We start from the raw sequence: 17,715 nt of genomic DNA on the forward strand, positions 1-17,715 counted from the left end.
CATGCACTGACAAACGCCTGCCAAATTCCAAAAAGTATGAAATGTTTTCATTGTTCAGCCTGACAACAGAAACCTGACACCCTGCAGGGTTCCCATCAGCCACTCAGTTTCAATTATGTTTACAGCAATACATTCTATTATCTAATACTTTACTGATACAGTATTATAAAGAGCCTTGGGTCAGGTGACTAAAACATCTTCCTGATAGATTCAAAAGTCTAATGCTAACGTGCAATTATGCTAACAGCTGTGACGGGGAACTGAAAAAACATGTAGTGAAAGTTGTAAATTTAACATGTCTACTGTATGTTATAAGAAAGTCTTGCCATTGAGCAGAAATCCTGAAAAGACACTTATTTGGACATATGTTTTAAAGCATTATCTAAAATAACTTTAACTTGATCTTGGTCATGAAAATCTAAACACTTTGTGTGCAGAATTACCAGTCAAATCTAATTTCTACTGGGCATTATTCTTCTACCACCAGTGTTGCTCTTTCAGAAAAGTCATGTATAATTGAGCACCATGCCTGTCTCTTAAAATGTCTCTGTTTATAGTAATATATTGGGTTTAGCTAGATTCCCATCAGAAAAACTAGACTGAAGTGAAACTCCAACTTTAGGGCCCTCCCATTAAAAACACAGCAGAGTCTAAAATTACCTTAATGTGCTTGCATGGTGCAGGGCTGGAAAAACTGGTAATACTGATCCAAGCTAAGACACATCCACATTATCAAACTACACATTTAATAACCTCTATCTATTTTTAAAAAAAGGTGTGTCAGGACCAGTGTTGGTCAAGTTACTTGAAAAAAGTAATCAGTAACTAATTACTGATTACTCCCCCAAAAAGTAATCCCGTTACTTTACTGATTACTTATTTTCAAAAGTAATTAATTACTTAGTTACTTAGTTACTTAGTTACTTTTTAAAAACACGATTTACAACCTGAAGAGGTGATAAAGTGATAGATCTTTCAGCCCAATTCTACTTTTTCTACATAATCCATCATACAAAATGTAATCAAATGGAAAAGTCTCTTTTTTTAACTTGTTTTATCAGTTTTAATCTTTTAACTTTATGCATCAAGCAAAACATTTAATTATATGCAACATTCTCTGACTTGAATAAATTAGTTTAACATTTAAACCTATTTTCTGCACATTCCAGCACATAAAATAAAATATTTTTTGTGTTTTCACTCACTCTTTCAAACAGATGCAAGTAAAACACAGCAGAAAATAAATAAAGTCAAAGACTCAGCGGTCCTTTTGCTCTATTTTCACCTGTAAAGCAGGAGCAGGGTAGGCGGAGGGTTACCCTGGTGCAGGTGTGCTGCGGTCAGTTGAAGAATCCGCGCGAGTGTCTCTGTGAGTTTCCCATCACGTCGTAGCTACTCGGTGCTTGTTTGGAAGTTTAGGGGTTTTTTTCGCTGTAAAAAGAAGTTTTCTTCCCACGCACGATGGACGCTAATGTTTTTGTCACTTTTTATGGAATCAAACTCAAAGTAAGGTCAGTACTTCCACACTTTAAACGCTGCACGCTCATACTCTCTCCCGCACTCGATATATTATCCATTGTTGATCTGCACACAGCTGCTGTCACCAACGTCGCACTTGCTTACGTCACTGTCATGAGACATTCTCGCAAAAAAAATCACGGTTTTAGTAACGCAGTAACGCAGCGTTCCTACGGGAAAGTAACGGTAATCTAATTACCGATTTTGCAATAGTAATCCCTTACTTTACTCGTTACTTGAAAAAAGTAATCAGGTTACAGTAACGCGTTACTTGTAACGCGTTACTGCCCATCTCTGGTCAGGACATGAGTTCACTTCCCTGTTGAGTTCCTGGAGATGCTTTCAAATGATCCTCTTCTAAGACAAACAGGCTTTTATCTGAAAAGACTGATGAGGCAACAGAGCAGGATTCCTGCATTTATGTTCGTGCTCGAGATTCTCGAGTTACAAGTCGGTCTTTGATCCTTTAGACTCAGTCTGAAGTCATGACTTTATGACATTTTGTCAGCTCGAATGGTTTAACACATTCAAGCAAATGAAGACACATACGCACTCCTTGTGAGGTGTTGGAGTTGTGTGATTTATAATCCTGAACCGCGCACATGGACGGGCATGTGTTATTATTGAAAACCTGATTATAAAGCTTTTACCTTTGCTTTCTATGAAAACAGACAACAGAAGAAGATCAGACGCTTGACGACGCTGCCCCACTGATCTGCCAGACGAATCGTTTTGAACTCTGTCGGCTGCTGTAAGGCAGCAGGGGTTTTTATTTTTCATACCGCAGCCTGTTGGGCGTGTTTGATTTATAACACAGCCCCACCTGAAAGTAGTGGCATGTGTTCAATACGCATGTTTTCAATACATACATTTGTTTTAATGCATACAAGCTTCTGCATATTTGTGCACCCCTCTTTCTCCTTTTTTTCCGGGGAGGTCATTGGGTGTGTTTGATTTATAACCCAGTCCCTCCTAGCTGTGTTTTCACATGGATCCAAAAACACCTTACTCCTGTCACTGTGTGGAAAGAATTAATAAAACACACACATTCTTAAACGCAGATCTTCAGGACTTGTCTGGCTTCATTAACTCCTCTCTGACATTATAACACATTACAAGAGGGAAATGCCTCATTCCTGTTATCATAGTCATGAACATTTACATAAGCAGATCTTTTAGTACTCACGTAACCTGGAAGGTCCATTTCAGTCCCTCAGTGTCAGTTGATAATAGCAATTATCTGCAATAGTTTGCCAGGACTTCACGGTAGACAATGGGAAAGGTGTGCACTGTTAATAAACCGAAGTGAATTTAATTAGTGTAGTCCTATAAAAATCTTTCTAAACACACATCTTGCCACTTGATAGGCGTCTTTGAAATACTTACTTAGTAGTATTTGTATTTTATTTTGTTTTTTACAAATTAGACTACTACAGCTGTGTCTTTGGGGGGCGGAGCCAGGGTCATTATCAACTACTATTAAACCAAAATAAAGTATTGCTGTGCTGAGTGTTATCATGCATTCAAATTGTGCAACTTTTGCAGGAATGCATGGTGATCATGGGAGCTCTAGATGTTATTGTTGCCATCAGTGTGTTTCAGTATCTTATGTTGTAAAAATCATATAAATCTTTTAAACTGATGAATCTGAGAGGAAGACCATTTTAAAGAGATTTATGATGCTTCTGTTTTCTGTTATTTTTGTCTCCCCCAATGTTAAGTGCAAATGTAACTCATATTTCTGTATTTCTAAGTCCTCCTTTTAATTTGTTTGTCTCTATGTTTGATTTTTACATTTTCTTCCATTTCCTCCCTTGTTAGTTTTATGTTTCGTAACTTAATTAATTAAGCATAATGTCACTGGCTGACTCCCACCTCCCTCTCCTGTCTGTCTGATTTTGCTTTGTATCATCTTTAACTTTTTTGTGTGTGTGTTTTTCTGCTTTAACGTTTGTCCTCCTTAAATTCTCCAACTCTCACTGTTTGTTCAACCCTTTCTTCCCCAGAGAGTCACTTGACCAGAAAAAATAAAGTTGTCTAAATTCTGATTGTATATCTTTCTATAGATACTTTCAGGAGAACTGATGTCTCCTTGAAGATACAAAATCAATCTAAAATAAATAAATACATTATTAGTATTGAGTGTTTCTTGGATGAGCAGGTTCAGTGTTGAGGTGTTTTTGAAACATCAAGTCAAATTTTATTAATTGAACATTTCTTATACTGAGGAACTTGGTGCACTTCGAATGGAAATTTAAAAAAAGAAAAAGGAGTTATGGTTTGTATTAAATGTAATTTGATTTCACTTTAAGTGGTTGTCACAAGCTGTTTGCACAGACTAGGTTTTCTGGCTCAAAGGCACTTTGGCAAAAAAAAAACAAAAAACAAGGGAGTCGTGAGGGAGTTGAACCTGTGACCTCTGTTACAATCTGGTCTGTCTGACACTGTACGGCCCCGGTGGGAGAAAAACATGTGGGAAAGTGTTTTAAAATAGTCTGGGTATGAAAATGTGGTTTTGAATGTGGATTTCGCTCATGTTGTTACAAAGATGTTTTTGGGTGGATGAGGTGTTTGTTTTAGCGGTGGTGTGACCCGGGAACCGACAGCCCAGTGGCTGCATGTTTGAACAATATAATGGTGATTAGTTGGTCTGAACAGAGTGAGAGACACCAGATATTTCCCATAAATCATTCGGATTTGGTCCGATGTGAAATTAAGCTGTTATCAGATGGGAAGCTTTTGTAAAATCAGACCTGGAAAGAGTCACCAACCACCTCACACCATCTTGTTTCCAGGACTGTTTTTATCCGAAGTAGGGTTTAAGGACAGTTTGTTCAACATTTTCATCAAAGTTGTTATCCACACATCTATAAATCAGGCATGCGCTTATCTTCGATGTCTTTTCTTTATTGTTTTAGAGAGCTTTGGTGCTGCTTCACTTCTAGGTAAAGAGTAAAATTACATGGCTCCTTGCAGGGAAAATTAAGTTATTTCCTTCCAGAAGTCCAGCGGTCTGTACCTATAAAAGAAAAATATGTTTAAGATGTGCTTTACACTTAATGGTCTGTGGCTGTCTCTGTATGTTTTTATATATAAACCTCTGCAGTCTATATAAACCTCTCCTCAGGGTGGGTTCCTCTTAGCCAGGTACATACAATGGCCTTCACTCTCCAGAGTCAGCACACAGTTAATGCTAGAGTCACACCACTGCTTGAAGACTTCTGCACAACCAAAGTTATGGAAAGGTCTGCGACCACATCTTTAAAGATACTTTGGTGTGTCAAGGTGGTGATAAACTGTGATAAGACAGCAACAGTCTGCTATCACGTTGTGACTACATGTGGTCAAGTTGGCAGTTACGTCCAATCTGTTTGTGATGATATTGTGATTAACCGGGAAAAATGACAAACCTGTTGCTGTCCACACACACAGAAATTTACTCTGAATGATCACATTCGGATTCCAGCCACGTTTTAAGGCAGAAATCTAAACATTCTGCCATAAATATACTGATGTTGCTTTTGCAAGAAGTCATGGATTTAACCGCACCCTTTGTTGAAACCTGTGTTCAGCAACCTATAGGACGTTGGAGGTCGCTTGAGTCCCATATTGCAAAGAGACACACTGCAGATAAGCTGTGCTCTATGGTGCAGAAAAACACGTATAGATTGAAAAAAATCTTTGCAGTGATTGCTGGCAATGTTAAAATTATATTAATTTAAAAAAATCAGTGAATAAAAAGTCTGTAGAAACAATACTCAACTTGAGAAAAATGATGAGACACCTCAGACTCGACTCGAAGTAAACAGCAATAGGCGAGTCTTTGTGGACTTTGTGTAATTGCAGACTATTCCAGAGGCTTTGGCAATAACAGAAAGCCTGCACACCTTTAGTTTTTATATGTGAGGATGGGACAGAGAGGAGCTGCTGGGAGGACGACCTCAGTGACCTGATCTGTAACCTGTAGGGCGCCGATCCACAGAGGGATAGATTAACATTAATGCTTTTCACTTTTGTTCAGCATTATTACTCTGAAAGTTTTTTGTTTGCTTGTTTGTTTTTTTTAACTGAACCACTATTGACCTCAATATTCTAATGCATATAATGTGGATATGTGTGTTCATTTGCATATAGTTTGGTGTGTTTTTTGTGTGTTCATAACTTTAAAGTTTTTATAGTTTTATTTGTTTGTAGTTATTTTTCTAAATTGTAATTTTCTTGCAAAGCTCAATTATATATTTTTGAAACATCACACTTTATCCACAAATCAGTTCTCAGGTTTGCCAATGAATGAATTTGTTTATATATCAAAATGGTTGCATTTATCTATTTAGTGTTTATTTCTTAACTTCGATTCAGCTAGAGAATATTTTGGTTTTCCTTCAGCTCTTCTCAAGTAAAACACCTTATTTTTTCAGGATGAATGCCTGAATTATGCACTCCCTGCAACTCCCAAGAAATATCACTACATGTTGGGATAAATAAATAAATAAACTGCACTAAATGTCTACCCTGCATTGTAATTTAAAAGTGACAACATGACCTGAGAGAGTGGTGAAGTTTACTTTTGATGCACTTTTCAAACTAAACATGCCTGTGTCTGTATTGTAGATCCTGCATCTTCTACAGAGCATGTATGGATATCCCCAGAGGAACAGAGCTGCTGGTTTGGTACAACGACTCCTACACCTCGTTCTTCGGTATCCCGCTGCAGTGCATCGCCCAGGATGAAAACTGTGAGAAAATGTCTCAATAATCTAAGTTGACCTGTCTAGTGTATGTATATGTACATATACATATAGTGAGATTGATAAACATTTTTTTAAAATAAGCCTTAAATTTAGGCAAACGAAACAAAAAGACATTTACTGAATGTGTTTTTCTGTCCAAACTTTGTTAGGTCACACCTTCCAAATTTGTTGAAGTACAACATTATTTACATAGTTAAGAAAATGTGTTTAAAGGTCATCTGTTTCCTAGGAAGCAATAGGTTCACCTTCTTCAGCTGCCCTATGTTAAACTGAAGCACTAAAAATGGACTCAGATGTAAATTTGACTATGATATCTAAATGTCTGACACGTCCAAACATAAGCCAAACCTCTGCCCTGAAAACTGGCCTGCCTGCATTTAAAATCAGCTGTTTTCTTTGGCCATTCCTTAGCTTTTATTACTGACAGTATTTAAACTGGAGGAAATCTTTTGGCCTGCCACAAAAACAATGATACAAATGCATTTTCTTTAAAAAAAAAAAAAAAAAAGAAAGAAAAAAAAAAAAGGGGATTTATTTGTCTGAAAAACCAAGCCAGCCAAAACAGGACTGGGGCAGGTCTTTTATTTGCTAAAATGTGGCCACACTGTGGGTTAGTGTTGACACACTTGCCTATTTTCCTGTCCTTAAGTCAAATGAAACTAAGGATGTTTTCCATCAAGACTTCTCATTGTTTTCTTCTTTGAAAACCCACACGTTTCTAAAGCTCTCTCTACTCCAGAGCAGGTTGGGTTCAACGAGCAGTGTGTAGGGACGGTACTTTGCTCAGGGGTACCTCAGGGTAGCCGTTCAGTAGAGTCGAACCCACGACCTTCAGTCAGGCAGGGGCTCTGACTGATCTGCACCTACGCAACAACTACTTCAAACCACTTGGCGAGTAGCAGTGAAACTGAGAAAAGTGGAAGAGTGGTCTCCCAAAATGGAGGGTGTTTGCCTTCAGAGTAAAGGTTATATATTGTAATTTAAATATACTTGTTGTCCAAATCTTGTGTTTTTAGCAGCAGCAGAACACCATTTTATCAAAAGTTCACCTCTCCCCCATGAGATAAGAAAACGCTGTGAGGAATTTTTGCACAAAAACATGAGAACCAGGACGAGTTGAGAACCTGTTCCACATAGTCCACTCTTTCGTAATTGTCTGTCTCCAAGCTTATCAGTGTTTTTTATCAGTGTAGGTGTTTCCCTGAACGCTGAACATTGCAAAACAATGATGTTAAACTCATACCAAAGGAGCTGTTGCACACCTTTTCAGGATTTTTTTTTTTGTTAGAACTGTGAAAAATCCCCTCTCCCTGACAGTGTTATGAAGAAATCCTTACCATCCATTTTTATAGGTTTTATTCACTCAAAGCACAGGTGCATGTATTAATATTATCGCCATATTATCAGGAAAAAGCATAAATATTGTTACAGTATTGGGTTTTTGTCATCGTTTCAGTATCTTTTGGATCATTCCCCCCTAGGCGCTATCCTTTTGAACTCATTGGAACAGATGTTTATCAAGAAGGTAACAGTGACTCAGATCCTTTACTGTATGCAAGAGTCATGCTTAGTCCACAAATGCCCATTGTGGGCCAGGAAAAACCCTGCTGAATCATATTCAAGCCTCGTTTCTGTTTCTACAGATCTACTTTTCCTACAAACGCACGAAACTGCTCAGGAATTAATACGAGAATTGATCAAAGAGCAAAATCAACGATTATAATAAAGTCAAGAAAAACTTCAACACCCATCCCTATTTTATAGGTGCTTTTTTTGGGCAAATACTAGCCAGTTGTTTCATGTCTGAGTTTTGATTAAATTAGGTGAAATTAAAAATAATGCATAGGCAGCTTAGGTCTTTGTAAACACAAGTAATGCAACTGTGTGCGTTTGCAGTTTGCTGCCACAGTCCCGCCATGATGAACGATGGCATGTAAAAGACTTGTTTCATCTGTAAAACCAGTTTGTGGCCAAACGTCTCTAATTTGCAATCAGCAGCACGATCTCATTTCACTGCGACTCTGTGAAAGACGAGCCTCTAATTCAATTCAATTCAATTTAGATTCCACAGATTAAAAATCTTTTTTCATGTTTGGTTTTTTGTGGGGTTTTTTGGTCAAAGTTTGTTTTTATCCCCCTGCAGGGGCTTGCTCTGTCAAATCCACAGGAGAAAAAAATGTTTAAATGGAACAGATATAAACAGGCTGACTGAGCAGAAAACTGGAGGAGATGTAAACAAAAACAAATTAGTGACAGAGAAAAAGAGAGAATGGATAGAGAAGAGACAGAGGGGGGAGAAAGAAAGAAACTAAAGACAGAAGACTGGGGAGAGGAGGGACAGAGACAAATACAAAGCACTGATTGACAGAGAGAAATAAAGACACAACAAAAACCATTATCTCCGTGGTTTGAAGGAGGAATTGTGCACTGAAGATATGAACGTTTCATCCCACTTTGTGAACAACTGAGTGAAAAATGTGAAGCGGATTTTAGACTCATGGACATCCACGAGCCTGACTGTTGTTCTTTTTATGACTATGTGGACTAGTTCGTGGAGACTTTTCAAGCAGACCCCACTCCACTGTCAGGTCTCCAGCTTTTCGTGTCTGCAACCGAGTAACACAGGCTTTAGGGAGCCTCAGCCAAACAACCTGACTTTTATTGTTCTGGCCATCTGTTGAGGCTGGTCTTTTAAATCAGTTCTGATAATATATAAGACATTTTAACAAACACATAGAGAAGTTTAAGCCTGATTGGTAGGCAAAGGCAGTGTTGCCAACTCCTCAGGAAGGAAAATCGCTATTGGCTGTCCTAAAAGTCACTAGAAGTCACAAAATGATGTCATCACCTAATTTGCATAATTGGTCATGCTTATGTAATTGCAACTGACGCTTTAGGAGAGAGAGAAATAACATCGTGGAAGAGACATAAAGCCAGTAAAGAACACGCTAAATGCATTTCGAATATATTTAGAACTAAAATTAAATTTCTTTCAGCAATTATTTTTTTTAATGTCACAATTCCAACCCTCCTCCTTTATCCAGGCTTGGTACTGGCAAAAGTGACCCAAAATAAGCAATCTTTGTGTGTGTGTGTTTAAGTAGTTTTAAACCTTGTGATCCACAAAAAGTAACAGTAAAAGAAGAATATTTTTAACTATAACATTGTTAACAAACTGCCCACAGTAGCACCCTCTGCTTGTTGACAGTAAGAGCGACACGTGCTTTCACGTCAAAAGTCATAAGTCTCCAATAACACCAGAAAAAGTTGCCAGATTTGTCGCTAGTCGCTTTTTAGACAAAAAAGTCGCTAAGGGGGTCTGAAAACTCGCTAAATATAGTGACAAAGTCGCTAAGTTGGCAACACTGGGCGAAGTGAGTTGGAGAAGGAAGCCAGAGGAGAATTATGCATGTATGGATTTTACATATAAGAAAATTTGTCTTGTTCCAAAAAATTCAGATTTTCATTAAATATTAAATAAAAATAATATGAATACTGAAAGAAAATGGGATTCATTTATGAGAAACGTATTAGTTTTAGGACAACAAAAACAGTGTGAACTGAAAACATTATTTCCAAGGTTGTTTCAGACTCAGATTCCTCATTAATTTATTCACATGATGCCCTCAGATTTATGAAATGAGTTAAATTCAACAGCTCTGCAAATGACATGGTGTTATTTGTTCAGGTTTTATTGAAATAGTATCAGATTTAGCGATGAGGTGTTAATTCAGCTCTATGAACAGTCTGAAAAACATAGTCAGCAACGTTGTTAAATTGTGTTATACAGAAATATGTTTCTGTTAATTAGAGTGACTTAATTAGTATAAATGAAGTGGATAAAATTTTTAAAAATCCTCCTGTGTGTTCACAGTTGACATGGACCATTTACTGTCAGCATTTACGGGATGACAATTGAGACCTTTGAATGGTTTCTATTCATGTGAAGGCATCTGGTCCTCAGCAGTCCAGATGTACCAAACACACATTCATACACACACATACACACCCTGGCATCGCACAAACAAATACCGGAGGATTTGCTTTTGTTCCACCCTGCAGTGAAAAAAGTTTGTTCACATGAAAATTAAATGAAATTAGATTAAGCTTCTTTTGTGCAAACATGAAAAGCAGCAGTTCTGCTCCAAATTAAAGACATTTTGCTTCTAACTGCATTGGAGCAGTTAGTTTCTGTGGCATTGTTATCTTGTAATTGTACCCACAAAGGATGACTGTGACGTCAAAACACTGCACTGGAGACAGTAGGCTGTCCTCAGTGGAACAGACATTTAAAGTTTTGACCTTTATTAGTGCTCCAAAGGCTGCCTGAACACAATAAGACTGGGAAATGTCCAGTGCAGTCACATTGTCCTGTAGCTCTATCTGCTGTGTTTGGGTACAATAGTGTTCAAACTCTTAAAAGTGGTGACCATATAAGGACATCCCCTCTTATTGATGTAATACATATCAAAGAGCAGGAAAAAAACTGTCTAAAACTGTTTAGAGCAATCTGAGTTGACTGACTCACACATTCTCTGTCCTCGTTATCAGTGTTGGGCTTATTGCTACAAAACAAGTCTTGGATTAGACACTACTGGTTACTTTTCCTGAAACCAGTGCAGCATATTACTTAATTATATGTTAGAGAAAGAACGCATTATGTTACTTTCGTGCTATTCCATAACATGACCTGAAATGCACTGCCGCACAATTATCAGGTCGTTATATAAACCTGAGGCTACAGTAGGACACACATACAGTCGTTCTGTTGCTGTTTCCGTATGAACATAAAACCAACAAAAATGCAAAGCTGACAACAATCCGAAGAGACTTCAAACCGATCTTCCACAGTGACTCTACTTTCAAAGCATGCACAGGCAGAATTGGAGGCTACACGCTGCAAGCCTGGCTGCTCATCACTGCCTTATTTACCTGCTGAAGATCAGGCTCTGGACTGGTGCTCTGGACGGGTCGACATACACTCAGCTATAACATCACTCTGGGTTCTTGGCTAGCTCTGTGCTAGCATGCTATCTGTGCATATTCTTGCAGAGAGGCAGTGTTGTGTTAGCAGTATAATGTAGTTATTTCTGTCCTAATTTTACTATTACGCACTTATTCTTTCATGTAGTAAAAATAAAAAGGATGTCCATATCCCCTCTCCTCAAAAAAGCGGCACACTGATCCACTGTTTAAATAAAAACATCATAGGACCCCTTAAAGTAAAGTCATATACACAAAGGCAAACGACAAACAACAGGAAACACGCACATAACATTAAACACACATTTCTCTATACTCTTGCTTATGTGCAGAGCTCAAGCACTCACAGACACATCAAGATCCAAACCACACAACAAAGAAAACACACACACCCCATGGTTGTTTACTCATACATGTTCCATCCAATCACAGCCTGTCGGCTTGACGCTCCACAGCAACATATGCACCAGCAGACGAGGAAACATCTCAGAAAGACTCTGCTTTATCTTTCTTTTCTTTGCTCCTGCTCTTTATTTAGTTTTTTCAACTTCCCTTTATCCTCTAGAACTGTGAGAAATGATGGGAAAAAACAGGAAAATGGATGAAATGAGAGGGAAAGTGGAGGAGTCAAAGAGGCAAAAGATTGAAGAAAAGAAAGGAGAGGGAAGAATGATTTTGATTTTGTCCACCTCTGCAGTAAACTCCTCCGTACTTCTCTTCTTTATGTGACGTATTATTATTACCAGTCTTATAATTGCCTCCATTGATTTTATGAAACTTTATAATCGCTGTAACGTTATGGTTATTGATTACCCAGCAAAGATTTGGCAACATAATCAGAACTGTACTTCATTCCTGTAAAGAGAGGAAGACACTCTGAGACGAACGGTGGCCTCTCAAGAGTCAAACTTCCTGCTAATTCAGTATGATTGAAATGTACAAGACTGACGCATATTCTTATTATTTTTAACTTATTTCATGTAAATCCGTGGATGTTGGTCTCTCATGACACCCTAATGAAGTCAAGTAGCCCCCAGAGGTCATTTTGTAGGGCTGTAACAGTGCTCCGCCTGTTCCTCCTTCCACAAAGGAACAGATAACTGTCCTTCTGCTGAGAATATTCAATTCTATGACCATGTCCAACTATCCACATGTTGACAGTCCATCTCCTGGTATCTCCTCATTCTGTAGACTATGCTGGGAGACATAACATATCTTCTTGTGGCAGCACGTGTGGTTACCCTGGAGGAGCTTAACTATTGGAGGACCTGAATGGCCTCCAGTCACTGTCTCATGTTACTAGTCATGAGAAGGACACTGATTAAAAAACAAAACCAGAGAAAAGTCAGTTGAGACGGATAAGGAGAGGGCAATGGTCTGTGGAGTGCAATCCTTCTCAGATGCCTCGCCGATAGCAGGCAGCCTGTCCCCAAACAATCACAGTCGGACTCAGACTTGACTGTATTTACACTCAAATACATTGGTGAAAGTTTAACAAATAATAAATAAATAATTGTCCTTCCACTGATTAATACAGACAGATTGACTGCAATTTGTTGTCAATCCTCCTAAGTCTTGACACTATGCTGAGAGACACAGCATACCTACTTACAATGGCACATATGATGTTGGCTCTAATTATGCCGTCCTGGAGGCGCTGGACAACTTGGACAATCTAATTGGTGTGCTGGAAGTGAAACTCTTGTCATCAAAATAAAGAGTCCTTTCATAGTTTGATCACAATCAACAATGGTTGCTCAGTGTTCTTACTTTTTTTTGCTGTTGTTGTTGCCAATTACCAAGAGCAAGTAGTTCTGGTGACCCGAAGGTTGATCGTGGAACAACCGTAACGTATGGTAATTGGATAGGCCCTTGGTGGAAGGGATATTGTCTCCAAACAATTGGGCTCTTACTTGGAGTGACTGGAATCCATCTCAAATAGACTGGTGAAGGTTTGCAAAATAAGGTGGTCTAATTTGTTATCTAAGAATATGAACACATCAGTTCATCCTTTAATAGAGCAACTATATCACTGTTAAGCACCATAGTTCCACAAATAGATTGCATTTACATTTACAAACAGATAACACCAACTCCTTTGACAGATGAGTCTCATGATTTTTATTTTTATTTTTTATTTTTGGGGAACTTCTAGATATAATACATTTTGATGGCTGTAACATATATATTGTAAAACTGAATGACAAAGAGAGAGATACAAAAAGGGAAAAGAGGACAGGATGAGGAGAGGGCCTCAGATGATTCTCGTAATGAAGATGACATGGAAAAATGTTTGAATGAATACACAGAACTGATGGATAGGCAGACAATACAGAGGAAGATGAAACTCCAAGTTTAGGTGTCAGAAGTTGCTTTTAAAACTCTGTTCTGTGCGATGAAGACCAGCATCTCCTCCATTTGTATCTTTATGAGGGGCATGTAGGAGAGAACACACCCCTCATAAAGAAAGAAAATACAAACTCTGCAATGTTGCCAGCTGCATCTGCATAATTCTCTCATTTTGATGATGCATTTCATACGCAATCCAAACCGTATTGACCTGCATTTTTTGTATATGCAATGTTGGTTGCAAAATGAATTAAGTGTGGGCGAGCGGCGTATAACGCGGGCGTCAATAACACCGTCGGGCAACTTACAAATGGTGTAATTATCTCCTCATCAGGTTATTAGAGGATCAATCGAGCCTGGTGGCCTGATGGCAGAGGTGAGCTGATGAGGGATGGAAAATGGTTATGACGACTGAAGCAGCAGATCTCAGAGAGAGGGGTGTTTACTCATGTAAAATGATGCAATCGAAATGATGCGAAGAAATTCAGAAAAACTAAGAAAGCCAGAACTGTTGTTTATGCATTAGTGTGTGGGTAGAGAAGGAAAAATGTACCCAAGAATAATAATAACAAAATGGACTTACAAATTACCCAAATGAGTCTAACTAAAGAAGTCACAAAATAAGCTATTTGTCTTCTTAAATAACACGTTATGAGCATCTACTGGTTTGTCTGGTTAAGTTTAAGGATGTAAAACAACTTGTCCAATAGTTTTCCTTCCTCCCAGTCTGCATGCCAAGTTTTCCCAAGCAAACCAGTTTTACAGAATGAAAAGCAAAACCCTCCACAGTGAGTTAAAGTAAATCAACCCTCTTAATGCAATTTCAAACATGATGAAGGGTTATGGACTCCAGGTCTGTCAGTTGGTCTGACCACAAAACAGAACACAGCTGACTTCTGGGTCAAGTGAGGACAGCTGGCATCAAACCAAAATCTAATTTACACACTTTTATATAATGTGTTTTTTCCTGTTAATCTCATTGTAGTTGACTGTTGTATTCACCAGCAACACTTTATCCAGAATCTGTTTTTCCTATCGGTCTAATGGATTTATTATGCCAGCTCCTGTGTTCATTTTTTTTCTCTGAAGCACTTACTATATTCAATTCAATTCAGTGTTATTTATATAGCACCATATAGCAGTCATGTCAAAGCAGTCATTTTGTACTGTAACATAAGGGCCCAACCACATCAGAAAAAAAGCTCCAATGACCAGAACTGGCCCACGAGTCTGGTCAATCTGACCAGCATAAGGTAAAGGTAAAACCATCAAACCCCACAAAATCAAGAAGAGGCCTTGTTTATAGTAAGGAATCTCAATTCAAGTGACACACTTATGTAGTGTAACCAAAAAATGCCAACATTTGCATAGAATGTATTATTTTCATCGTAACCTGCAACCATGGTTGCAATTATTAGCATGCTAGTGCTAGCAATATCACTCTAGGGCCCTTTGCTTATTTTATCTAAATCTGTGTGGGTTTCTACACCTTGAATTGAATTGAATTCTATAAAACAATAAATAAGTTGCTCACCTCTGCTCTGTAGGCGCAGTGAAAAAGGAAGGGTGTGTATTATGGGAAGTCCCACAGCAGTTTGAGTCTATAGGAGCACAACTAAAGGATGCTTCAATATCAACTCAACCAGCACTAACAGTAAGCCTTCTTAAAAAGGAAAGTTTTGAGTATAATCTCTAAAGTAAAGAAGGTGTCTGTCTCCTAAATTTAAACTTGGAGATGGTTCTTTGGGAGAACTTCATGATAGCTTGTTGTCGCATTCTTCTATTAAAAACTCTAGGTACCAAAAGTAAGGCTGCAGTCTGAGAACAAAATGCTTTATTGGGACAGTATAAGACTATGAGATCTTTCAGATATGATGGGGGCTAACTTTTTATATGAAAAGGACTGGTAAATTTAATTCTGGATTTAACAGTGAACTAGTGAAGGGAACATTTTAGAATGTTTGAGTTTCTGGAATGAAAGCAAAGTTTAAAGTAGAAATGTTAGTAGTTCTGTAAATTAAAACTCATCTGTAGTAGCATCATGCTGGAGGTCCATTTTTTGACCCTGAAACATAGCTTTTGCAGCTTTCTGTCTTCCCTGAGAGGAAAACAGTGAGTCGCTGTACTAACATAATTCCCATAATTCCATTCATTGATACCAGGAGCTGCAGTTTGCCCCGGGCTGGTCAGCCAGCTCTGGTCTCAGTTAGGACAATAAAGTTCTGGCTTTCCTTTCCTTTCCTCCCATCAAAACAGCTAAACCATACTTTTATCTATTAAGCCCAGCCCACTGACAACAATCCAACCTATAGGGACAGATATCATTAAGGGCCACCTGAAAGAATAAATGGTTTCATCCATTTGTTTGTGTTCAGGCCAAGAATATTTTTCCAGTCTTGCACTCTTGTTTGATCCTGTGCTGCAGTTTTGAAAACTTTAACAGTCCATGTTAGCATTGCTAGTCTTCTGAGTGCCTTCCAGCTATTCCTCCAAGTCAAAATTTTAAAGAACATCTTCATCAACATTAACTTACATCATTTTCCTCAGTTGTTGGCAGTTGTTGGACTCTCTTTTTTTCTACTTAAAACCAAATCATTTCTGTTTCTCTTGTGTCCAGTAAATGTCCCAGCCACAGTGGTGGAGGCCATGACGAGGCAGGAATCCCTCCAGTCCTTCAGCAAAAACGGCAAACCCTCTTCCTCATCCTCTTCATCGTCCTCCACTCCGTCCTCCACCCTCATGCGCTCCATGGTCTTCCCCCACTCCCCCTGCCCTCGGAGTTTCTCCCTGTTGGATAAGGTTGGGGTTCAGTCGGACTCCAGTTTTGCCCAGTTGGCGTCAAAGAACCAGAGAGTCCTGGCAAGTCCCACATCCACCAGCCAGCTTAGCAGTGAGTTCAGCGACTGGCACCTGTGGAAATGTGGCCAGTGCTTCAAGACCTTCACCCAGAGGATCCTGCTCCAGATGCATGTGTGTCCGCAAAATCCTGACCGGTAAGACAGTGGTTTTAGGTACTTGACAGTTTGTCTCAAGGCTGTTGTAATGCAGGATAAACTGACACTAAAGGGACACAGTGTTGGTTTGAGAATGACTCCAAAAACTTTTCTTTATGTCTGAAACCTCAGGGGATCAAAATCTTTTGATAGCTTACAATCAACATTGTAAGCAACTGTGTTGTACCAAAGCCCTTAAAGAAGGTAGAAGGACTTCGGCATAATTTAAAATGAGTTTTAAATGAATAAAGGCGATGATTTTAACTGTAAACAAAGCACGATCTAGAGATAACGTGTATAATCAACATAGGTAGCAAGTGCCAAGTGCTCATATGTCCAGAAACGCCATTTTCAGTCAAGAATTTGGCTTCGAGATTTTGGTCTGTACCTACTGGCAGCTTGAAAAGAAATACTTTTTTGGCACAAAGATGACACTTCACCACATCAATGTCTTTTGTATTATAGTGTACAATACTTTGTATAAAAAGAAAAAAATATGACCCTCAAAGTGACAAAGTGTCAGATAGTTGTTGCTGTTTTCCCAGAGGAAGCCAGCAAATCTGATGCGTTTGCTGTGATTTATGACTCTCATTGTTCCATCATGGCACTATTTGTGTGTGACAGAAAGTGGGAGTTTGGGGATGAGAGTGAAGAGTGTGTAAAAGTGTTTGAGTGTGTATAACATCTGCCAAGTTAATTATATACAGCATGCGTGGAGTGTGTGTATGTGTGTGCAAAAGGGGGACACAGGATGTATTGGAAATTTTTTGCTTAGCTTTATTTTTGTGGGGAGAGTCAGAGCGGCGTATAAATCAGCGCTGTGCGTCACTGAGAAATACCTCGCCTTACGGTGACGGGGCCAGGAAAACAGATGCCACTTATTCAATAAACTAATACTCATAGGGAAGAAAAATGTGGGCTGGATATGGAGGAGGGAGGGAGAGTCGATGGGGAGCTGCCTGTCAATAGGAAGGTTTTATGGGACAGAGGAGCAGATAAAATTCAGCTGAACAAGCCAAACAGAAACAGTCCTGGACCTCCAAGGCCATACTGTACCGTTCAGGTGAACTGGAATTATACCAGTATGCCCATGAGGCAAAGTCATGCCCCAACATAAGCAC

The 17,715-nt window shown here is 38.8% G+C and overlaps 1 protein-coding gene across 1 annotated transcript in view; it reads left to right on the forward strand.

Moving 5' to 3' along the window:
* prdm6 (PR domain containing 6) overlaps positions 1 to 17,715 on the forward strand; it is a 123,728-nt gene that overhangs the window by 81,829 nt on the left and 24,184 nt on the right. Inside the window, exons 6-7 of the mRNA XM_085366860.1 lie at positions 6,130 to 6,254; positions 16,219 to 16,594. Of these exons, the coding sequence (XP_085222986.1) occupies positions 6,130 to 6,254; positions 16,219 to 16,594 (501 nt within the window). The remainder of the gene's footprint in view (positions 1 to 6,129; positions 6,255 to 16,218; positions 16,595 to 17,715) is intronic.

This window comes from Diplotaxodon limnothrissa, linkage group LG12, assembly GCF_057381915.1.
Source record: "Diplotaxodon limnothrissa isolate DT_005_m linkage group LG12, D_limnothrissa_male_GT1.1, whole genome shotgun sequence".
In the NCBI taxonomy this organism is placed as follows: Eukaryota; Metazoa; Chordata; class Actinopteri; order Cichliformes; family Cichlidae; genus Diplotaxodon; species Diplotaxodon limnothrissa.